This window comes from Gracilinanus agilis, chromosome 4 (genome assembly GCF_016433145.1).
Source record: "Gracilinanus agilis isolate LMUSP501 chromosome 4, AgileGrace, whole genome shotgun sequence".
NCBI classification, from domain to species: Eukaryota; Metazoa; Chordata; class Mammalia; order Didelphimorphia; family Didelphidae; genus Gracilinanus; species Gracilinanus agilis.
This window is the reverse complement of record NC_058133.1, coordinates 258087168-258112071: the sequence shown is the minus strand read 5'-3', so window position 1 is coordinate 258112071 and position 24904 is coordinate 258087168. Positions and strand designations below refer to the sequence as shown.

The window sequence follows — 24904 nt, the reverse complement described above, 5'->3', positions numbered from 1 at the left end:
CCCTGCCCTAGCGTCTGAGTCACTTTTACACTCTCTCCTCTCCTTCTCTCCTGTCAGATTTCCTGACATTTTCTCTCTGTCTGTCTCTCTGTGTCTCCGTCTCTCCCTCCCTCCCTTCTGACTTGGCCAGTAGAGCATAGAACTTTCTCTCCACCTCTCTCTCCCTCCTTAGCTCCAGTCATTGGCAATCATCACTCTGTGGTAAGTTTAACTCCAACCCCTCTTGTCTCAGTGACTCTGTCCTCTGATTTCCTACTGAAGTCGAGGTCACACGGCCCCCAAAAGTCTGAACCTTCAGCCAGAGTCACTCTCATCCCTGAATGTCCCTCCCCCAGGGACACCTGGGGAAAGGGAAAGTCACTCTCACCTTCAGGCTAACCTTCTCCCTCCCAAGAGGAAGATGCTTCTCTTGGTGCAGGGAGGGGACCAGGGGGATGAATATTGGACTCGCCACTCCCCTCTCTACCCATGTGTCTCATGACCCTCTCAATATCCTGACTGATCTCCTATTTTCTCTCCGACCAGAGCCCTTTTGTCCAAGCCTTTTGGGCACTCTGCCAACCTCTCTATCAGCGACTCTGCTCCCTCCCTTTTACTCCCCTGCTCCCTCCTTCTTCCTCTCCCTTTGGTCAGAACAGAAACTCCCCTTTCCGACTCTTCCCTTCCTGAACCCCCTGACCCTGGGGAAGTTCCTTTACCTCCCGACTCAGATTCCCTAAGCTCACACCAGTCCCGTGGAATCAGGCTACTGCTTGTAGTGGTTCTCTGTCTTACCTGTCTCTTCTGCTCCCTCCAATCTCCCTCTGCTCTGGCAGAAACCCCCTGTTTCCAGGATGGATTTGGCTATCTCAAAATTAGAAAGCGTGTATGTGTTATTTTGGAAGAAACTCTTCTTAATTCTTAACTGTGCTGAACTTGGGTACGTGTACATTCTTGCTCTCAAGCTCGTGTTACATGCTGCCTAGCAAGTTCTGTGACTAGTCAATCGTGGAAAGTTTGTTCAGCAGCCAAAGCTATCATTAATCAGCATGTCGACCTGAAATTCAACTCCCTGTAAAAATGAACCCTTTTCCTGACTAGCAGTCACTAGCTCTGCACTGTTTATAATACAGCAATGATTTCTAACAGTTTGTTTCTAGACCAGGATGAGTCAAACTAAGTCTCTTCATTGGATGTGTGAATCCAGGAAATGAAAAAGCCACAAGGTACTCAGATGAAGTCAGATGGAGCTCTAAAAGCTGAGAGGACAGTTTCAGCATAGCTGAACCAGGATCCTCTCTGATATGAACCTCACCTGATTATTCCTCAGTCTGGATGTGAAATGCAACTGTACTGCATGACTGATTAATAACTTTGACTCTTGCTTGAAGTCAAATTATAATCCTATCCCTATTTTTTCCTTTCATACCAAATTTCTATAATCAGAGCAAATGCCATATCCCAAACAATCAAGTGAACTGGTAATTGAAGACCCTGAAATTTGCTTGTGCATAGCAAGCATCTTCCTATCTAATATTAAACTGTATTCACTCTTTTCTTCTCTTCTAATCTTTTACATCCTAAGAAACAATGCTCCTCCTGCTCTCTCCCAATTTACCTCTCTTTAACGCCTGCCACCTTTCAGCCCCCTCTTATAAAAACAAGACGACTTCTCCTTCACATCCCTGCTCAATAAAAAACCTCCTTTCTAACACCCCTGCTCCTCCTCCATAATGTTCTCCTATTGAAGTCATTTCAGACATCATCAGCACCAATCCAGACCAAGGGATGGAGATGAGACCATGAGAGACCCAATGACACATGGCAGCCCCTTTTCAGCCCCACTCAGGTGGGGATTTGGCAGCTATCTCTACTGGTGTTGGATTCTCCCTCTGCCAGTTCTCTGCCTTGGTGGTTCAGCAGCCATCTTTACTGGTATTGGACTCTCCCACTCCCCCTTGCCTCTCCTTCCCCCCCTACTCCACAGCCACCTCTACTGGCATCAGCCTCCTTCCTCCTTGCCCCTCCTTTTCTCTAATAAAGCTTTACTATCATCTCATTTGTTTTCATTTCCCCCCATCAGTTGGACTGACAGCAACAATGAGGCAGGACATATAAGTCAACCTCCAGGTTCTGATGCCTCTTCCATCACTCTTCTTTCCTCACAATCAAGCCCTGTCTCCCTCTCAAGGACTTATCCCCTATCACAGTAGATATGGTTTCCCCCTTCCCTTTCTCCCACACAATATCACCTCCTCTCAGCCTAAGCCTCTATTTCCCAGTGACATGATAAGAGCCAAAAAGTGTCAGTAGACTCAATTAGTGGCTTTCATAGACAGTATCCTTAAAGCTTTAACCTAAGGTTGTATTGGGGTTACTCTAGAAGAGAAATTGCTGATTAAGGAAGAATTTGATTCAGCTGGACCCTCTGGAGCAGAAACCTCCTAAAAGAGCTTTGGTTTTTGCCTGTTTGGCTTTTCCCTTTCCATTACCTTCCTCTTCACTGTATCCTGAATAATAAAACAGCATATCTCTTGCATCATCCAAAAGATACTCTGATGGAGAACAATAATTCCAGGAAGAAAAAAGAAACTCCTCTCCCTAGCTTGAGTCCATCGACCCTGCTCAGAATAGCAAAGGTAATATACAAGGGAAATAGCCCCAGAATAAGGAAGAAGTAAAAGAATTTAGTAACATTTTTAGTTACCCTCCAAAATTATTTATCCAAGTAAGACTAGAAAGAACCATCAAGGAAACTATGAACTATAATACTAGGAATGCTTCTGATCTGTGACTTGGTCTCCTGAATTGAATTCTCTGCCAAAAGAATTGATTACCTGTACCAATACCTGATAGCTAATATTCTGCCAGAAAAATCTACCATTATGGAATCAATAAACCACATTTCTGTTTCATAAATCAGTTTATTTTTATATGGATCATGTGAATTGATTCTCCATATTCAACCTTTAGTGAAATGAAGAAAACACATGACTCTAGAACAGTACAACATCACTAGGACCCAGACAGAAAAAGGAACCTCTTTCTCTTTGTGTGTACCCTCTAAATCCAGAGAATTTGGAGCATTGGGCTTTTCCCCTCCAGGAACAAAACTAAAAGTTCACAAAGGTTCCAAGAAAGGAGCTGCTGGACCTACCTGCCTTGAAGAGAGTGGTTGCCATGAACTAAGAAGTAGAATGACAGGCAAGGAGGGGGAGAGATTTCTGAAGGTGCGATCTATAATAGATTTTGAGATGGACCATACTTTATTGCTCATGTACCGGGAGTTCCAGGGAGGTGGAACAGAGGATATACTTACCTGGGTTGCTCAAAAGGTCCTCCTCATTCTCTGTCAGCTCATAATTGATCTCTTGGTACATGGTTTCATAAAAAGAATCCCCATATCCAGACACAGCTGAGATAAATGGACAGAGATCAGGAACACTGGTTCTAAGACTTTTCCCCAACATACATCATGCTCAAGGGGGTGGTCACCCTAAATTTGCTCTCATTTAATACCCTGGCCAGGACCCTCCTTAGCTCTGCCATGGGCAATCATAATTCTGCTTCACACAGCAAGGCCTTAGACTCACCTCAATAGAGGCTTTATATACATAGCTGAATTGCCCTGAGTCTGTTGGAAGTTAGAAAAATTGAGGGTTTGAAGGTGAAAATAGGAAACATGAGTCATCTTTGAAATGTCCTTAGAGAATGGAAGGACAATTTATCCACAGATTAATGTAATTATTTTTCAGGAATCCTCAAGTCTTTTTTTCTATAATGTTTTGCTCCTCAGGAAAATTTTTTATCTATAATTTGGTCTCATGAGTCAAATTCCATGCCAAAAGGGATTGGTTGCTTTTATATATCTAGAGTCCTACCAATGTGTTAGTGGAAATTTGGGGTTCATTTGAGCCTTAAATATTTAGATATATGACATAAACTTCCTGTGGACATTTAGGGGACTTTGAAACAACATTTCCCATGACTCAATGGGTTTCCTGTCTTACATGATGACATGAGCCAACATAAAGCGTAGCTTAAATAGAGAGGACTTGATTGGAACGCTCTCTTTAGTAAGAGGCAGCCAGGAGGGAGAAGGTAATGGCGGGCAATTTGAATTAAATAATAGCAGGCATGTAGCCTTCTTTGGCTTTAATAAAAATATTAATACTTCTATTTACATCTGTCTATATCCATTTTAATCATTACACCAGAAAATTCTACCATTGTACATTAATAAACCACATTTTTGTTTGGTAAATCAGTATATTTTTAGTATGAAGCATGTGAATTGATTCTCCTCAGTCAACCTCTTAGTGAAATGAAGAAAAAACTTTGTCACCCAACTTATTTTTAAACCCTTCCTTCTGTCTTAGAATCAATACTAAGAATTGGTTCCAAGGCAGAGGAGCAGTAAGGGCTAGGCAACTGAGATTAAATCACTTGTTCTGGGTTACACAGCTAGAAAGTGTCTGAGGTCAAATTTGAACCCAAATCCTCCCATCTCTAGGCCTGGCTCTCTATCCACTGAGCCATCCAACTGCCCTAGTCATTGAACTTTAATGTGAGGGGAAAATAACCTGACATTAGTGTGATTCTAGAACAGTGTAGTAGTCACTAAGATCCAGATTGAAAAAGGAATCTTTCTCTTTGTATGTACCATCTAAATCCAGAAAATTTGGAGCTTTAAGCTTTCCCTCTCCAGGAACAAAATTCAAAACTCACAGAGACTCCAGGAAAGGAGCCCCTGAACTTATCAGTCCATGCAGACAGTGGTTGTTGGAAGCTCAGATGTTGGAGGCATGAGAGGTAGAGATGAGAAGAAATTTCTAAAGATGTCAATTTTATTGAAACACAGCTCATGGCTCACATCCAGAGGGTGTCAGAGAGGGAGAACAGAGTATACACTTACTTGGGATGCTCAAAAGACTTTTCTTATTCTCTGTTAGGTAATCATGAAACGGCTTATCCAGACCCAACCACCCCATCCCTGCCCTTGTCACCCTTCACTCATATATAGCCTTGCCCATTTTGCCCAGAGCTCCAGGGGAAATGCCCACCTTGTTGCTGGACCTTCTTTTTGTGTAGCTGGATCCCCAGGAGAAAGAGGAGCAAGAATAGAAGGGCCCCCAAAATGAGATAGAGGATCCAGGGTAGGGAGAAGAAACCAGGATTCAAAGAAGCAGGAACTGTTTTAGTGATTCGTCCTTTGGAGAAGAAGAAACATGAGGCTTTGAGATGTGGGAGAAGTGGCCTAGCTCTTCCTAGGATGGAGTTCACTGAAGTCAGTGTGGGGAGGGAAAGAGAAATCTGGAGCCAGAGTAAGATCACCCTCAAGTTGGGAGTCTCCCCTCACCCACAGAAGAGAGAATATGTGCAGGACTAGATTCCCAAGAAAGGTCAATAGAGGAAACAGATTATTTTAGGGGGAGAGAGTTCCAGAACCCCAGAATGGAGATATTCTGAAAGACTGTTCTCTGGCTCCCCTCTCCTAACTTCTGGCCCACAAGATTCTCAGGAGCTTCAAAATTTTGATGTAACTATTTCTCTGAGATTGGAAGGATTTCTACAAGGGAATGCTATTGTCTGGGAAGGTGTTCACTATTAAATTGGAGGAGATTAGGAGGTGAAGGTTGGAAAACAGTGTACTTTTTTCAATCATTAACACTCTTGTTCTCTATTGGAAGAAACAAAAGAAGTTGAAGCATGACTGAGAATATGGCCTGGGATCTCTCAGACCCTTATCACTAGAAAATACTCCCAGGATGCTCTATCCAAACAGCTCAGGAAGGATTCTAGATCCTTTAGATCCACTGCACTCAGCACAAGCTTAGGAGAACCCTTGAGGACACTAGGGAGAATAAATGAGTCACAGTCTATATTCAAGATGTTGGCACCTAAGTAGTAGAGTGAATAAAGGTCTGCACCTGGAGTCAGGAAGGATTCAAATCTAGCTTCAGACTGTTTCCTTGGGCAAGTCACTTAACTTCTATTTGCCTCAGTTTCCTCATCAGTAAAATGGGAATAATAATAGCATCTATTTTGTAGGATTATTGTGAAAAATCAATTGAGAACAAATGTATAGCACAATGTGTTATATAAATGTCAGCTACTACTATTCAAAATTGCATTGTGCTACATAAAAGCTGTAAGAATTTGTAAAAAAAACATTTAAAAATGTAAAATGTAAATTTTAATTAATAATAAATTAAATTTTTTAAAAATGTAAAAAACTTTATAGGCCTTTGTTGCTTCCTCTGTAAAATAATGGGGTTGAAGCAATAACATTTTGGGTCACTTTTCTATTGTAAATCTTAGTACTTTTGATACTATGATCAGAATGCAATTTCTTCTGGGACTAGAAAACAGAGCAGCAATGCAGATGATGAGAGCTCCCTTTCAAATACAGATTCAAGTGGTTTTTTTTCCCATGTCCCCCCATCTGATCAATGTCTCCCTTTTCAGGGTTCTCAGCCCATTCTACGTTTCTCACACTCACCAGAGCACATCACAGCAGCATCCTCATCGTGTTTACAGTCATTCTGCCCCCAGGGTTCTGCAGGGCAATCCCATAGAGAAGACTCTTTCCCTCTGCACTGTACCTCATCCAGCCAAATGGTCCCATTTCCTGGGCCAAATGCAGCCCTTTCCAGGGCAGCCAGAGCAGAACCACAGCCCAGCTGCTGACAAACCACATTAGCCTCTGCTAGGTCCCAAGAGTCATCACATACTGTCCCCCAGGAGCCATCGTGCCAGATCTCCACTCGTCCAGAGCATGGGGTCTCTCCTCCCCTGAGCTGGAGTTTGTCTTTATCTGGAAAGAAAGCAGCATCCCTTGTTACCCTCTTTGCTTGGAAACAAGGACCCTCTGAGAGCCCCAGGTATAGAGAGGGAAATGCTGAAATACCTGTGCATTGTCTGGAGGGAGGGCAGTCAGTGTTCTTCCTTCCTGTAGAGAGAAAGCATAGGGAAAGGGCTTGGAACAATGATAATCCTAAGAGATCATTGGAGCACTAACTTTTGCTGCTTCAGGGCAAGCTTCCCAAATATCCCTGACTTCCCTCCAAAAAAATGAAGGACTATGCTCTTTATAGACATCTTGAAAAATTTACTGCATTCTTATGAAGAACTATGCAGTACACAAAAAAAGAAAGTGGATGACAAGGTGCCTGGCCTTCAGAAAGGAACTCACAGTATAAAAAGAGAGAGTATGAAAAAGACATGAGCACAAAGGGATAAGTAGCTGAGCATCATTGAGAGACTCAGGGGATGGGAAATGGCTAATAGAAATGGAGATACTAAGGATGCAAAAGAAAAGGTGACAATGATTGCTACCGCAAGGTAGAGCAGACCAAAGGAGTTCTGGGATTCAGGGTACCTACAGGTAGGGTGATCAGCCTGAAGGATTAAATAGAAATTTTTTCCTCTGAGAAAAGAGGAAAGAAAGAAAGTGAGTTATGTTGCTGATAAATTGTGAGTAGATGAAGGAAGTTTAAGTAGCTTCTATAATCGCCTCAAGTTTCCCAGAGAGGTTGGTTGCATGGTAGTCTGCTATAAATGGGTAGTTAGAGCTTGAAGAGAGCAGAAATGAACTACGGGGTCAAAGGATTAAGGATTTCCGAGAGCCCAGATGAGATTATACCATATATTATGAGTTGGTAGAATTGGCTTCGATTTCATAGCTTTTTCTAGGGATTCTCAGTAACTCTGAAGCAGGAAAGTGAAGGATGATGTGAATTATATGATAAAGAAGTCATGGCCAGATCAGAAAAATCAGAAGATCTAGGACTAGGAGAAAGTGGTATGTGAGAAAAGATTCTAAGGAATAGAAGAAAGACATACAATGAGGTGAACATTATGTGCACAGAGAAGGGAAGATTCTTTGTTCAGTCTTTACTTGGTAATGCCACTAGCAGGAAGCTAACTAGTCCATGAAGTCTATGAATTGAGTTTTGGATGGTTAAGTGTCATAGTGTATGAACCGCGAGTTGGAAAGACCTGAGTTCAAAGCCAGTCTCAAATACTCAGCAGTTATGTTTCTCTGGGCAAGTCACTTAACCTGTCTACCTCATTGTCTTCATCTGTGAAATGGGAATGTAATAATAATACCTACTTCCTGGGATTGCCATGAAGATTAAATGATATAATATCTGTAAGGTGCTTTGCTAACTTTAAGATACTGTGTAGATGCTAGTTGTTATTGTTAGGAAGTTCAGTTTTGTATTGAGTTATACTCTTGTTTAGTTGTTTCAACAGTATCCAGCTTTTAATGACCATTTGGGGTTTTCTTGTCAAAAATACTGGAGTGTTTTGTCATTTCCTTCTCCAGATCATTTTACAGACAAGAAAACTGAGGCAAGCAAAGTTAAGCGACTTGCCCAGGGTCACACAACTGGTGCCTGAGGTTGAATTTGAACTCAGGTCCTCCTGACACCAAGGCCAGCATTCTATCCTCTCCACCATTTAGCGGCCTAAATTATAATCTGCCAACATGTTATTTCCATCCATTTGTTCTAGTCCTTTTCTCTGGAAAAATACAAGAAAAGCCTATACCCTGACATTTCCTGCCCCACTCCCATGGAAGTCATTTGAAAACAATCCTTAAGATGTCTCTGAGCTTCTCTTTTCCAGGCTCAACAAATTGTTTCTTCAAATAATCTTCATATGAATGGGGCACATATATGAGATCATGGCAGATGTGTTCTGAGTGACAAAGAGTGTAGAGGAAGTCTATTATATCTTGACAATCTACTATTAATAGTCAAATATTATGTTAATTTTAACAGTTTACTTGCATTATTAGTTCACCACAAGTTTTTAGTGGACTAAAATTTAAAGCCTCAGTCTTTTTTTATCTAATTCAACCTAGGTCTCTACTATCCTGTTCCTACCTGCATGAAATAATCAGTTGTCATTTACATAGCTCTTATAGGTCTACAATTGCTTTGCCAATATTATATTATTTTATTCTTACAACATATTGGCAAGAAGCAGGTGCTATTATTTTCCTCATTTTATGAGTGAAGAAAATGAGACAGAGAAATTGAATGACTTGCCCAGGGTCACACTATTATGTCTGTGACTAGAGTTGAATTCAAATCTTCCTGTCTCCATGTCCATTGTGCTACCTAAATGTCCCAGGATGAACCTTTAACTAGGCTTTAGAGCTAACTCACTGGGACTAAAATATATTCCTATCAGCAAATAAAACGGACAAATATGGATTGAAAATCACCTGTAGGGGCAGGTAGGTGGTACAGTGGATAGAGTGCTGAAATGAGTTGGGAGGATCTGGGTTTGAATCTGGCTTCAGAGTCTTCCTTGGGCAAGTCACTCAGCTCTGATCGCCTAGCCCTTGCCACTCTCCTGTCTTAGAATGGATACTAAGACAGAAATAAGAGTTTAAAAGAAAAGAAAGAAAAGAAAAATCACCTTTACATATGATATAGGCTTCTTGTTCCTGAAAGCAAGAAGCATGATTCCAGGGTTGAGAAGGACAATGCCAAAGGGAGGACTCCTGGCCTTGGCAGTTGATTTTATCTACCCACTTGACAGGCAAACTTCTGTGGCTAGAATGGAAATCAAGATACCCCCTGTTTCCACAACTCAGGTGTCTGCAGATGACTGAGACGGTGTTGCTGTCCATGAGATTGGAGCAGACACTGCCCCACGTCCCATTGTAGAAAACCTCCAACCATCCAGCACAATCATAGTCATCACTCACTAGCCTGAGATCCAGGGACTCTGGAAATGGAAAAGAAAGGAGAGGATGGTCAGATGGGGCATTTGATCACACATTCCATGGTCTCTCCCCTCTAGAAATCATACACCAAATTCTCTTGTACTGCTAGGGAGGCTCCTCTCAACTGTATAGTCCACAGCTTCCACCAATCTTTTTCCAGACCCGTAGTCTATTTCTAAACGTTTCTGTCTAAAATCAGTACATACATACACACACACACACACACACACACACACACACACACACACATATATATATATATATATATATATATACCTCCATACTTATATACTTACATACTTTGCTTATGTGTATAGGTATTGATGAGAGAGAAGGAGAGGAAGGAAAAAATGAAGAGGGGGAAAAGAGGAAACAAAAGAAGGAGAGGGTTTGGAGAGAAAAAGGAAAGGGGATAAAGGAGGAGAGAGAGGGCAATGAAGGAATATGGAGAGAAGAAAACGGGGAATGGAGAGAGAAAAAATATTATTGGGGGGAGATAGAAAAGGGAAGATAGATTGAGAGAACCATCTGGAAGGTTGTCTAGCTCCAAAGCTATGTGGATTGAGTAATATCACAATTCATAATTCGAATCATAGATGGTGTCATTTATCATTGATTTGAATTCTAGTAAGAGCCCTGGTTGGGGAAAAAGCCCTCCTCTTAGCCCGAGTTAGCTCCTTTCCCCTCAGGTCTCTAAGCCCCATGTCCTCAAAGCTTCCACAAACCCCTGGGGTGTCAGTGGGCTGTGTGTGGCACAGACCTGAGCAGATGACTCCTGCATCCTCTTTGTGACTGCAATCATGCTGGCCCCAGTGGAGAGAAGGGCACTCCGCCAGGTAGGACTCATTTCCAAAGCAGCTAAGCTCATCCAGCCAGATGGGCCCTGATCCTTTTCCAAAGTGAGAAGAGTCCATGACTTTGAAGGCCACTCCACAACCCAGTTGCCTGCACACCACGTGAGCATCACTCATGTCCCAAGAATCATCACAGATGGTACCCCATGTGTCATTGTAGTAAATTTCAACTCTGCCAGAGCAAGGATCTCTTTCCCCATTCACCAGCCGGAGCTGTCCATTTTCTGTAGGGAGAATTCATGTAATTTCCTTACATTTCTGGGGATTTAGATAAATTTCCTTGGATTATCCAATTCTCCTTCTTACCTGAAAAAAGGACTGGTACCTTCTCTTGATCAGATTGTGAGTCATTGAATGAGCTGGGTTGAATTTGGTTTCCTGCAAAAAGCATATCACTCAATCAGCTGGAATTGGAAGTTGAGTCATGGAGCGGTATCTGTGTCCTGAAGAAAGACTTGGGGTGGGTAAAGAAGGAGAGATGAGAAAATTAAAAGCAAAAAGTGATTTTAGCCTTAAATGTTGTTCTTACCAACAACTCCATCCCTTTACATCCTCTTTGCTGTGGCCACTTTACCCACAATAAGCAAAAAGTTTATGATCTTTTATAAGAAAGTAGCTCAGCAAAAAAGACTGTAGCATTCCCAGTTGAATACCTTTCTGGAAGTCTTCTTTACCTTCTGCTAGGTCTAGCATCCCTAACTTGTCTAGAAGTGGCTTCCCTCCTTCATAGTTCTGCCACCAACCTTTAGGGAAGGAACTATTAACATAGAGTTTGTGATTAAAAAATTGTATCTATATTTTAATATAACTAATTTCCCATGTAATCATACATATCTTATTTCATATATTAAAAAGCTTTATTCTGAGGAGAGGTCCACAAAATTTTTTGTTGTTCAGTTGTTTTTTAATTGCACCCAATTCTTTGTGACTTCATATGGGATTTTTTTGGTAAAGATACCGAAATGGTTTGCCATTTCCTTCTCCATCTCATTTGACAAAAAGGAAACTTGAGCAAAGAGAGTTAAATGACTTGATCAGGGTCACACAGCTAGTCAGTGACTGAGGCCAGATTTGAACTCAGGAAAATGAGTCTTTCTGACTCCAGGCCCAGGACTCTACCCACTGCATCCCTTAGCACTTTACTCTATAAACTTTACCAGACTCCCAAAGGTGTACATGAGCCCCTAAATTTTTAAAATTCCTGATCTAGGAGCCCAAGTATCTATCTTGGCTTAGGGGTGGATGGATTCCTTCTCCCAATATTTCAACTGAGACAAAGATTGATGTTTTTAAAGACCATTTTCCTATATTACTTGGAAAATAAAGCAAAAGGAAGGACTTGCCACTTTCAGACACCACAGAAATTTTTTCCTAAGAAAAGGACAGCTCAGGTGAGCCTCACATTCTTCCTATCTTTACCTCAACCCTCTCGGGGGCTTTGCCATTTAGTAACTCAACACACTCACCATCTTCCACACTCATTGATGAAGAATAGGATTTACCATTACTCTGAGGTCAAAAGATCCCCAACATTTCATTTGTATAGACAACATCCATCAAGAGTACAGTGTCTTTTGGCTCTGGTATGTATTAGCTATGCAATCATGGTCAAGGTACAAAACCTGAGTCTATCTCCTCATTTGCAAAGTTAGCATGTAACAATACTTGTATCTCCTAATTTTCAGGATTGTTGTTTGAGAAAAGCACGCCAGGAACTAGCTGATATTTGCTTAAAAAGAAAATTTCCACTTACAAAATGAAAAGGATTACTTCACCTCTTTGAGGCAATATGAACTCAGGTTGGAAAAATTATTCTGGGCAAACCTTAATCCTACCTGGAGCTTTTGATCTGAACTTATATTGAATATTATTTTGAATTTTTCTTTACTTGAACCTTATTGACTAGACTATCAAAGATTATGGAATCCAAACATTATGCTCTCTGTACTTTGTCACCAAGTTGGCATGAGGAAATATATTTTGGAAGAAAAAAGAGCAAAATGAACAGAAAGGAAGGAAATAAAGAAGGAAGGATATGAAGTGAGAACAAGATTGGGGAAGCAGGTAGACAGCAGGGCCCGAATATTTTCTTGGTCTAACATAATCCCCTTAGGTTACAGGCTCTACAAAATGTTTGATTAACAAGCACATATAGGAAAGAAGGAAATATACAAGAAATTTAGAACTAATTCAGAATTGTCAAATTTTAAAATACAAGAATCTTTTTCTAAGATTCTAAATGCCCTTGATACGGCTTTTAGGTATCATAGGAGGATATAGGTAGAAATAGCCTTCTTACATCCAGCCTGAGCTCATTTGGGAGATCCCTCAAATCCTCTCTTAAACACAAACTGGGACACAATTCCTCATTCTTCTTCCTGTCTAAGGCTAGTTCATTTTGTTCACANATATATATGTATATATATATATTTTTTTTTTAATTGTGAGTCCTTTAAAATTGTCTTAGATCATTGTGTAGTTCCCAGGACCCAAGTGTCTCAGAGTTGCTCATCATGTCAATATGCTTACTGTGCACAATGATCTCCCATCCATACTTCATTTTGCTTCAGTTCATATACATCTTTCCATGTTTTTTTAAACCACTTCCATCATTTCTTACAGTACATCTTATAGTACTCTATCACAATCATATGCCACAACTTGTTTAACCATTCCCCAAATAATGAGTATTCCCTCAATTTCCAATTCTTTGCCACCACAAAAAGAGTTACCACAAATGTTTTTGTACATATTTCTACAACTTTTCCTTTTTCGTTGATGTTTTTGGCAGAGAAATCTAGTAGTGATATTACTGAGTCAAAGGGTATAAACAGTGTTACTCACTCTTCAGGCACAGTTCCAAATTGTTTTTCAGAATGGTTGGATCAGTTTACAACTCCACCAACAGTGTACAGTATACATAGTTTTTCTCATCCTCTCCAACATTTGTCATTTTTGACAGTTTTAAAGGGGTACCTATGTTTGCATTTCTCTAGTCATTAGTAATTTAGAGCATTTTTATATGACGATAAATAGCTTTGATCTATTCTTCTGAAAATTGTCTGTTCATATCCTTTAAATATATATCAATTGGAAAATGGTTCTTATTTTATAAATTTGACTCATCTCCCTATATGTTTGAGAAATGAGGTTTTATCAGGAAAACTTCACTGTAAAACTTTTTTATATGACTTCATTGTCTATGTTACCTTTTATAAAATGTAGTTTCTCTAATTATCTATTTTTGTTTTTGCTTTGTCTGAAATCATGATTGTGACCCCTGACTTTTTAAAAATTTCAGCAAAAGCATAACAGATTCTACTCCAGTCCTTTATTTTAACTTAGTTTGTATCTTGTTATTTCAAGTATGTCTCTAGTAAACAATATATTTTTGGATTCTGGTTTCTAATCCATTCTGCTATCTACTATATGAGTGAGCTTCTCCCATTCCCATTCGCAGTTATGATTACTAGCCATGTATTTTCCTCATTCCTACTTTTTTCTGCTTACTCTTTTCTTTTTATCTTGTCTCTCTTCAAAAATCGGTTTTACTTTTGACTGTTGCCTCTCTTAATCCTCCCTCCCCCAATATCTTTATCTCATCCCTTTCCCTTCTTATCTCCCCATTGAATAAGATAGATTTATATATCCAGCCAAGTGAGTGTGTGTACACACACACACACACACACACACACACACACACACACAAACTTATTCTTCTCTCTTTGAAGTAATTCTGATGAGACTGAAGTTCAAGAATTGCCCATCCCACCCATTTTGCTTCCACTTAAAAAGCTCTTCCTTGCAAGCCTTTTTTATGTGAGAAAAATTTTCTCATTCTATCTCTCTTTTTCCTCTTCTCCAATTGCATTCCCCTTTCTCACTCTTCTTTTTTGGGGGGAGATCATTCCAACAAAATCAAATTTTACTCATGCCCTCTATCTATAGCTCTTTCTAGTTGCCTTAATAATTGTGAAGTTCTTAGGAGTTAGATGTATCACTTTCCCACATAGGAATAAAAGCAATTTAAATTTATTGAGTCTCTCATTACTCTTTCATGTTTACCTTTTTATACTTCTCTTAAGTCTTGTGTTTGAATGTCACATTTTCTATTTAGCTCTAGTCTTTTCATTTGGAAAGTCTTCTTATTTCATTAAATAGCCATTTTTCTCCTGAAAAATTATACTCAACTGTTTGGGGTAGGTTATTTTTAGTTGCAATCCTAGCTTCTTTGCCTTCTGGAATACCATAATCTAAATCCTCCACTACTTTAACATGAAAGCTGCTAAATCTTGTATGATACTAACGGTGACTTCTGTTTTCAAATTTTTCTTGCATCACTTTAATTTAATTTCCCAATTTTTCCTCCATCATTCTTATCCTATTCTTTAATTCAAGAATTCTTGTTAGGTTTAGATGCAATTTGCATTTTTCTTTCAGGTTTTTCTTATAACTGTTCTCACATTGTTGTCTTCTTCTGAGTTTATATTTTGGTCATTTCTCCCACCATAGAAAGCTTTTTATGGTCACATCCTATTTGTTGTTGTTTACTCATTTCCCCAGACTATTCTTTAACTTTGAATTTTATATTAAAGTCAGGTTCTGCCCACCTAGAGATGGAAGGGATGGGAGGAGCAGGTACTGTCCCAAGGTTCAGGCTTTTCAGTGTTCTTATTTTCAGAGCTAGTTCTGAGGATCTGTATGTTTTTAGTGCTTCTATGATAGTGTGATGCAAGGAGAGGTGCAGTCATTAAGATTTGTGCTCTAATCTCTTTGCAGTAAGAGTTCCTACTCCCCTGCAACCACAAGAGCTAGTATTCCTCTTGGCCCTGTAACTATGACCATGTGTCCTGCTCTCTTGCAACCATAAGCACTAGTGCTTTTCTTCTGCTAGGAACTGTGACCAGAGTGGCTACTCCCTTGTCATCAATCAAAAGCCCTCTAACTGCAACTCAGAAATATTTATGGGTAATAAAGTTGTCAATTAGTGCCAGCTGACCTAGTGCCAGAAAAGGGTTCCCTGTAATCTCTTTCGGACTAGTTGTTTGATCCCTTTACCATCTCTAGGCTGAGAGATTCTGAAGCTACAGAGGGTCCTGCCATTGTCGTGGCTGCCTCTAAAGCCTACCACTAGTATTCTCTCTACATGTACTCTGGGCTTTCTCCAACCCCATGACACAGACCTTTACTACCAATCTCTTAAGTTGTCTTTGCATGGAAGAATGTTTTCCTTTGACTTTTTGTTGGCTTGCCACTCCAAAATTTGACTTGCCTGTCTCCCTTAAAACTTCCTTCTATTCCCTTCTATGTAGTAAAAAAATCAATTAAATTATTTTATTTCTTTTTTTTCCGGTGTTTTTTTTTTTTTTTACAATAACACTATACTGATTTTCTGTACACCCTCTCCTTTCTGTTTTAAAAAATATATATCATTTGCAACAGATAAGTATGGTCAAGAAAAACAAATCCAAATACAGACTGACTTTTTCTGCACCTCTGGTCTATAACTGTCTATGAGGAGGTAAATGGCATTGTTTCATTCTTAGTCCTCTGGAGTTGTGATTGATCAAAATTCTCAAGTCCTTCAAAGTTGTTTTAGCTCACTATGTTGACACTATTGTATATATTGTCCTTCTGGTTCTACCCATTTTATTCCATGTTAGCTCATACAAGACTCCTCAAGTTTCTCTGAATATATCTTTTTCATAATTTTATTGTGAAAATAATATTCCTTTACATTCATAAATCATAATTTTGTTGTCATTCTCCAACTGATTGATACATTCATTCAGATTCCAACTCTTTACTATAACAAAAAGTGCTACCATTAATGTTTTGGGGGACATTTGTGTCCTTTTCCAGGGGTGTGTTGGAGCCACTTTTAACTGACTTTCAAAAGTCAATTGTTAAATTTTCAATGTGAAGATTTATATTTCAAAAATGGCAATAAGGGCTTACTTTATTATTTTATTGATTATATAGACTTAAGAAAGTATAACTAATGCAGATTAAAGGTAAAAATATGTGTGAATACATTTCTATTTAAGAGCTATTAAATATTCAGCAGCATAGCCCTGTACTTCTCTATAAAACTTCCTTGAGTTTAGCAGGAGTGCAGTAAAAGATTTTAGGGAACAAAATCATCACTAAATGGAAAGTCTGGGGAATGGAGGCTAAGAACCATAACAGCTGTCATTTATTTAACATTGTAAAGTTTGCAGAGTCTCTAAGAATTTACATTGTAATGAGGGAAACAAATATAAAGGACAGCCAGAAAGCATAGTGAGGATGAAGGAAGGGAAATTTGATGTATGTGAAGTTAAAATTATCAATTTTATGGGTGGCATGTGGAATTTTAGAGTTGTTTTAATTTGAATTTTTCTTTTTAATGATTTGGAGCACTTTTTCATTCGGTTTTTGATAAACTGGGTTTATTTCCTAGTTCATTATAATCTTGACTGTCTATAAGGGGACCAACTCTTTTTCTTAAATATTTGAATATTCTTCATAATTTAGAAATCAGGAGACTTTACTGGAAGAATTTCCCATAAAGATTTATTTTCTTTTAATTTTAACTATTGATTTTGTGCAAAAGCTTTTTATTTTATAGAATCAAAATTGTCCATATACTCTCTTGGTTAATTAATGTTTATCTCATCTTTATAAGTATATTATACAACTTAGAGCATAGTTAAATAAATATAAAATAAGCACTTAAAAAAAAACGCCAAATTTGAACTCTTCCCTACAATTACTCATTTCTGACATTTTTTAGAAGTTGAATAATTGCTCTTCCGCCTTGGAACCAATACTTGATTAACCCTTATCTGGGTTTAAAAAAAAAAGAAGTTGAGTAACTAGCCCATGCTGAAACATAGTCTAAGTCAGGAGTTTTTTAGCTTTCCTATTTTCTCCTCAGTTCTTTGACTGATACCTTTATTCTAATCAGATAACTGAATTGATTTAAATACTTTTGAACCAAAAAATCAACATCTTTATAGATATTTACATTTTAAATGCATCCCAATGCAAAATATCCTAATATCTTATTTGTGACTCATTCTATATACCATTTCATTATCTTTGTTTGTTGATTCATTGCTGTATTTGTGTTTGTTTTCCTCTTTATGTTATGTTATGTGTTTTTTTTTTAAACCCTTACCTTCTGTCTTAGAATCAATACTGTGTATTGGTTCTAAAGCAGAAGAGTGGTAAGGGTAGGCAATGGAGGTCAAGTGACTTGCCCAGGGTCACACAGCTAGGAAGTGTCTGAGGCCAGATTTGAACCCAGGACCTCTCATATCTAGGCCTGGCTCTCAATCCATTGAGTCATCTAGATGTCCCCTATGTTATATATTCTTGAGGAAAAACATACCAGTGCTGTACTCTGTATTTTAAGCACACTGGACATTATTCTGAATCCAAGCATTGCTTAGTCAAATTCACACAGTCCTATAATAATTTGGGGCATTTCTCTCAATCAAGACAATTTAAGGAATTTTGAATAAAGAAAAGGTTATACGTGTTAAAATATAGTTTAGGCACTATCCACATCCAGAGAAAGAACTGTGGGAGTAGAAACACAGAAGAAGAACATTTCCTTGATCACATGGGTCGATGGGGACATGATTGAGGATGTAGACTCTAAACTAGTGGTTCCCAAACTTTTTTGGCCTACCACCCCCTTTCCAGAAAAAAATATTACTTAGCCTTCTGGAAATTTTTTTTAATTTTAATAGCAATTAATAGGAAAGATAAATGCACCTGTCATCATCACAGCCCCCCTGGATCGCTGCAGCACCCACCAGGGGTTGGTAGCATCCACTTTGGGAATCACTGCTCTAAATGATCACCCTAATGCAAATATAAATAATATGGAAATAGGTCTTGATCAATGACACGCGTAAAACCCAGTGGAATTGTGCATTGGCTCTGAGAGAGGGTGGGAGGAGTGGGGGGAAAAACATGAATCATATAATCATGGAAAAAATATTCTAAATTAATTAACTAAATTAATTAAAAATATATATAGTTTAGAGCAGTGATGGGCAAACTATGGCCTGCGGGCCAGATGCAGCTCCCTGAAATGTTCTATTGGGCTGTGGGACATTATTTCTAATCTGACGAATACAATACAATGAAACTTCGAAAGAGTTGCCTTAGAAACAGACTGACAGATGAGCATTCCCTTTCCTTTGGCCCCTCTTTAAAAAGTTTGCCCATCACTGGTTTTGAGTTAACATTCTGAATAGTCACTTAATCTTCAACTAGAACAATTCATTTCCTACCTGACTTTGACATGCATTTCTAGTACTTAGCACAGTTTTGCACATCATCCAAACTTAATAAATGTCATTTCCATTCATTCATTCATTTATACACACACACACACACACACACACACACACACACACACAGATATGAAGAGACCCAAAATACCACAGCCCAGGCCTGATTGCTGTGCCACCTCCAGAACTAAAGATGCCTTAAACTCAAACGTAGAAAGAACTTACCTAAACAAGTCACCCCGGCATCCCAAAGGTGTCGACAGCTGTGTTGTCCCCATCCACTGTGTCCGCAGTCCGAGAGGGCTGACTCTTGGCCGCTGCAGACAAGCTCACTGAGCCAGATGGGTCCTGCCCCTTCTCCAAAGTGAGCGTTCCCATGGGCCTCCACGACAGACCCACATCCCAACTGCTTACACGCCACAGCAGCATCCTCCTCATCCCAGCCATAGTCACACACCGTCCCCCACTCGCCCTGGTACAGCACTTCTAATCTCCCTTCACAGAACTTCTTTCCATTCACCAGCCTCAACTCCAGATCTGTTCCACCTAACGCAGAAAAATGAAAGGAAGGAGATGAGCATTTCTATAGCCTCTACTGTGTGCCAGGAACTGTGCTAAAGTGCTTTTTATAAATATAAATATAAATATTTTATAAATAAAAAACATGTATAATCCAGTGGAATTGCTTGTCAACTCCAGGAGGGAAGAGGGAAGAAGGGAGGGAGACAACATGAATCATGTAACCATGGGGGGAAAAAAAAACAGGAAACAGAGATAGACCAAGATTAAGCCATTTGCCCAGGGTTACACAGCTAGGAAGTGTCTGAGGCCAGATTGGAACCGAAGACTTCCTACTTCCAGGTCCAGCACCTTATCCACTACACCACCTTCTTGCCTCTAGATTAGATAAACTTAGATTAGAGGAAAGTAACAGCGTTTGAAGCAGTAGGTGCTTCTAATAAGCTTACTTTACCTTTGATGATTTTCTAGATTTTCTAAGTAAAACATGTCATAAATAAATAGGGATAGTTTTATATCTTCTTTGTCCATTTTTATGGATTTAATTTATTTCTCTTGTCTAATTGCTCTTGTTAGTTTAGTAGAAACGGTTGACTTGATCTATAGAAATCATAGTAGGCAGTAGGTACCCAGAGGTCCCCTGAAAAATTCTGAAAGCCCCATAGACAAAGTGATTCACTCTTGGATTTGGGGGGATGACAAGCTTCATGGTTCTCTCCAAACACATGGTAGCTCAATCCTGAAAAGGTTTGTCATTTGTCACACACATACACAACTCTAGTCCTTTGGTCTTCTCTAATTCCAGAACATTGTTGGAGGGTGGAGGGGTCCTAAGTCTATTAAAAGGAAAAACAGTTTCCATTTGGCTCCCAATACCTTCAGCCTTCTGGAAACACCTGCATCTCCAAGACTTTTAGGGAGAGGAAAGTAGGGCTGTCCTTTCCTCATCAAGGCACCATGGCAACTACTCTCACATGGCAATTACACTAGGGGGCTTTGACTAGGCAAATTTGCTCCCAGGACCTTGATAACTCGTGTACTTGTTTCCTTTCCTGAGTACGTGACCAAGCATCCACCTCAAGACAAAACTGTGCCTAGCCTTGAAAGTGAACTGGTGGTTTTGAGAGGTATGGAGAATTATCTCTTCCAGCTAAGTGGGGGCAAAGACAGTTTCTTCATTAGAAAAGAAGAGTATCAGCAAGAGGATGCCCCAAAGCTGTTTGAATTATGTGGCTCTTAGGTAAAACGTGGGTACATGCATTCAGTGGTCTCACAAACTGCTCTGTGTTCCAGTGACTTATCAGCCTCCAATTAGAGATGATAATTGTCATTATGAATTAAATCAGTGATTTCTGGCTTAAGTTTGCATCTGCCAATACAGATTTTAGGGGAAACAAATGAAACATGTACCCAATATCTGCATCATCTTGTATATCAAACATCTTTCTCCTCCCTCCTTTGGGGAGGCACTCACCCTATGGGATCCAAAACCTAAGCTTAAAATAATTTATTCCTCCAGAAGAATCTCAAAAGGAAAACTTCCTTTCATTAAAAGTCAGGCCCCTGAGGATTGAATCCAGTCCAGATTATATGCCTGGTCCAGAGCTGATAGGTCCATTAGAGAGAAGGAATGGGCATAAGACCCCAGCCAGGTGGCACAATGGATAGAGCACTGGACATGAAGTCAGGAACTCATTACTGAGTTCAAATTCAACCTCCAGCATTTATTAATTATGTAATACTGGGCAAGTCATTCAACTTTGCTTCAGTTTCCACATCTGTAAGATGAGCTGGAGAAGAAAATGACAAACCTCTTTGGTATAGGGAAGAGTGGCTAGGTGGCACAGTGGACAGTGTACTGGAATCAGGAAGACCTGAGTTCAAATCCAACCTCAGACACTAATAAGCTGTACAACCCTGGGCAAGTCACTTTAACCCCAACTGCCTAGCTTTTGTCGCTCTTCTATCTTAGAATTGATAATAAGAGAGAAGGTAAGGTTTTTTTTTAAGAGTACAGGATATTTGGGTCTTTCCATCTATAGAGAAGCTAAGTGACTCAACCAATAGAAAGCTAGGTCTGGAGATAGGAAGCCTTGGGTTCAAATCTGGATCCAGACGCTTATTATTACTGTGATTCTGAACAAGTAACTTAACCCTAATTACCTAGCCCTTACCATTCTTCTGCCTTAGAACTGATATTAAATATCAATTATGAAAGAGAAGGTAAGGGTTTAAGAAGAAGAAAAAACCCAAAATGGGACTACAAAGAATAAATTTACATGAGCAAAATTAATGAACAACAAAAGCAACAAACTGGATCCTTACCTAAGCAGGTCACCCCAGCATCATTCATATGAGTACAGTCATGCTGTCCCCATTCTCTGTGTCTACAGTCTGAAAGAGCTGACTCATTCCCATCACAAGCAACTTCATCAAGCCAGATGCTTCCTGACCCTCTTCCAAAGTGAGCTTTCTTGTGGGCTTTTCCAGTAGGTCCACATCGCAGCTGTTGACATACCACAGTGGCATCTTCATCGTCCCATTTATTATCACACACTGTCCCCCATTTTTCCTGGTATAGCACTTCTAACCTTCCTTCACAGTGGTGCTTTCCATCTACCAGTCTCACCTCCAGATGTAGTCCACCTGCAACAGAGAAATAAATATCACTTATAGGGTTACTCTCATTGAGCAAATTTTCTCAAGAGACCCAAGATTCTACTTTTCCTGTACATATGGGGTGAAGATGGGAGGGAACTCGCTTTGTAGTGTCACTTTAGAATGGTTCTACTCTGCTCAGTAGACATGTCACCACTTCTCCTTCCGTGACAACTTCTATTCTCAATCTGGGAAGGAAGAAATCAATAAAAATGTCAAGTATCATCAAGTAGAACCAATTTCCCTGGAAATCTTGCATAGTAGGTCTCACTAAGTCTTTTGGAGTCTGGTTTGAAATGATGTTGTACCTTAGAAAATGTTTCCATTAATTGTTGACACGGATTAATAAGAAGTCAAGTGATATAATAATCCAGAGCTTCCTCTTCTCTCAAATAGATTGTTTATTGCAATAGCCTCTAAATTAATCTCCTTTTTTTTCGGTCTTTCTCCTTTTCAATTCCTCCTTCACACATTTATCAAATGTAACTTCTTAAAAGATAGTTCTGATGATTATCAAACTCTACTCAAAAGACTCCATGATTCCTTATTGCTTCTAGGCTAAAATAGAAATTCCTATTTTGCATTTTAAAAGCCTTGTCTCATTCCTTATTGGTTCTAAGATAAAAGAGAAACTCCTATTTTGCATTTAAAGGACTTGGCAGTCTGGGCCAAGTCTAGTTTTGCAGATTGATTTCTCATTACTCATGCCCATATATTGTATGTTGCAACTAAACTGTCCTACTTGCTGTTTCCCATGAATGAAATTCTATTACCCATCTTTTAGATAAGTTGTCTACCAGGCCTGGCATGCTCTCCCTCTTTGCCTCTGCTCTGAGGATCCCTATTTCCATTCAAGGCACACTTTAACTGTCACTTCCTACATAAAACCCTTCTTAATTCTTCCTCAGCACAAAGTATAGCGTCTAACCCTTAAGATTCAATAAGTGCTTGTTGAAGGGAATAGACTGGAATCAAAATATTCTTCCCTGGTTTCCAGAATATGCCTAATGTCTCCTTGGTTCATCTCAGGGCAAACAAAATAAAACAAAATCCTCTCCAGGATATGAGAGTAGAGCATAAAGTAAAAACACTAAGCCCATAGAATTTCCAGTTTTCACAGCAGGAAGAGCATTTAGAGAAGATCTGGTATAATCTGCTTATTTTTTAATGAAGGAGTTAAAGCAAATTATTCCATACCATGTAGCTAATTACTGGCAATTGAGGTCTCCTATTTCCAAATCCATAATTTTTTCCACAATAGTTAAAAGTTTCTTCTCTTTTTTTGAAGGAATGCAGTCAGAAAAGGTGTTCAGTTATTCCTGTGTTTTTGAGTGTTTTAAAAAGGAATGGATGTTGTATTTTTCAAAAGACTTTTCTATAACAATTGATATAATAATATGTTTTTTCCTTATTATTAATATGGCCATTTATGTTTACAGTTTTCTTAATTTTGAAATAAACCTGAATTCTGGTAAAAATCCAACACAATCTCAGTGTATGCTCTTTTTGATATGCTATTTTAACTTGCTAATATTTTATTTAGGATGTTTGCATCAATGTTCATTAGGAATATTCATTTATAGTTTTCTTTATCTCCTTTGACTTTCCTTGGCTTAGTATAAAGACTATATTTGTAAATGGAAAAGAAATGTAATTTGTAAATAGAAAAGAAAAAGATGGAAAGAATTTGGCAAGATCACTTCTTTTTTTATTTTCACAAACAGCTGATGTGATCTTAGGATCAACTGCCTATTGAATGATTGATGGATTTTACATGTAAATCCATTTTGTCATTTTTTTTTGCTTTGGGGGATTTTTATCATTTATTCATTTTTTCCTAATATTAGGTTATTTAATTCTCTATTTTTCACTCTGTTAATCTGGTCATTTTATATTACAAATGCACATCATTTAATTTAGTCTGTTTGTTTTATTGGGCAAAAGAATTTCTAGTGATTTCTTTTCTTTCTGCTTCATTAGTTGTAAATTTCCCTTTTAATTTTATTACTAAAAATTATTTTCCTCTACTTTCTTATCAAATTGGAAATGATTTATATATTTATTATTTTTTAAAAAATCAGTTCTATTTAAATTTATTATTTCAATAGGGTTTTGACATTAAATGTAGCAATTCCTTTTTTGACTTTCAGAATTTCTATTTTGTTATTCAATTAGATTTTTAAATTTGTTTGTTTTTCTATTTTTTCTAGTTGCATGCCTAATTCATTGATATGCTATTTTCCTCTTTTGTTTATGAAAATGATGGAGAGACAGTTTTTGCCCTAAGAATTGCTTTAGCTAGATCCCCAGATATTTAGCACATTGTCCCATTCTTTTAATTATATTTTATGAAGTTATACATTATTTCTTTGATTTATTCTTTGACCCACCAATTCTTCTGGATTGTTACTTAGTCTTCAATTAACTTTTAATCCTTTTTTCAATGGTTCCTTGTTTAGCTTAATTTTTATGGCATTCTGATCAGTAAAGGATGTTTGTAATCTTCACTTTTCTGCATTTATTTATGTGGTTTTTATATTGTAATACATGGCCAATTTTAGTAAGGTGCTATTCCTTTCTATTTTTGTTGAGTAATTGCCAAAAAGCTATATCTAACTTTTCCAAAATTCTACTATGTCAAATATTCCTTCCCAATAAGATCAGAGGTGAATCAAGGTTGCCCATTATCACCACTACTACTTAATATAGTATAAGAAATGCCAGTGGAAAGAAATTGAAGGAATTAGAATAGAAAATGAGGAAACAAAACTATTACTTTTTGTAGATGATATGAAATAGAGAACCCCAGATAATCTACCAAGAACTAATAGAAACTTTAAAACTTAAGCAAAATTGTAGAA

At 38.5% G+C, this 24904-nt stretch overlaps 1 protein-coding gene across 1 annotated transcript in view; it reads right to left on the bottom strand.

Moving 5' to 3' along the window:
• Positions 1–2394: 2394 nt before the first annotated feature.
• LOC123246362 (scavenger receptor cysteine-rich type 1 protein M130-like) overlaps positions 2395–24904 on the bottom strand; it is a 72399-nt gene continuing 49889 nt past the window's right edge. The window contains exons 6-14 of the mRNA XM_044675269.1: positions 21711–22031; positions 19092–19412; positions 10485–10802; positions 9415–9726; positions 6890–6931; positions 6482–6796; positions 5043–5189; positions 3299–3394; positions 2395–2489 (exon numbers count right to left, since the gene is read on the bottom strand). Coding sequence (XP_044531204.1) covers positions 2395–2489; positions 3299–3394; positions 5043–5189; positions 6482–6796; positions 6890–6931; positions 9415–9726; positions 10485–10802; positions 19092–19412; positions 21711–22031 — 1967 coding nt within the window. The remainder of the gene's footprint in view (positions 2490–3298; positions 3395–5042; positions 5190–6481; positions 6797–6889; positions 6932–9414; positions 9727–10484; positions 10803–19091; positions 19413–21710; positions 22032–24904) is intronic.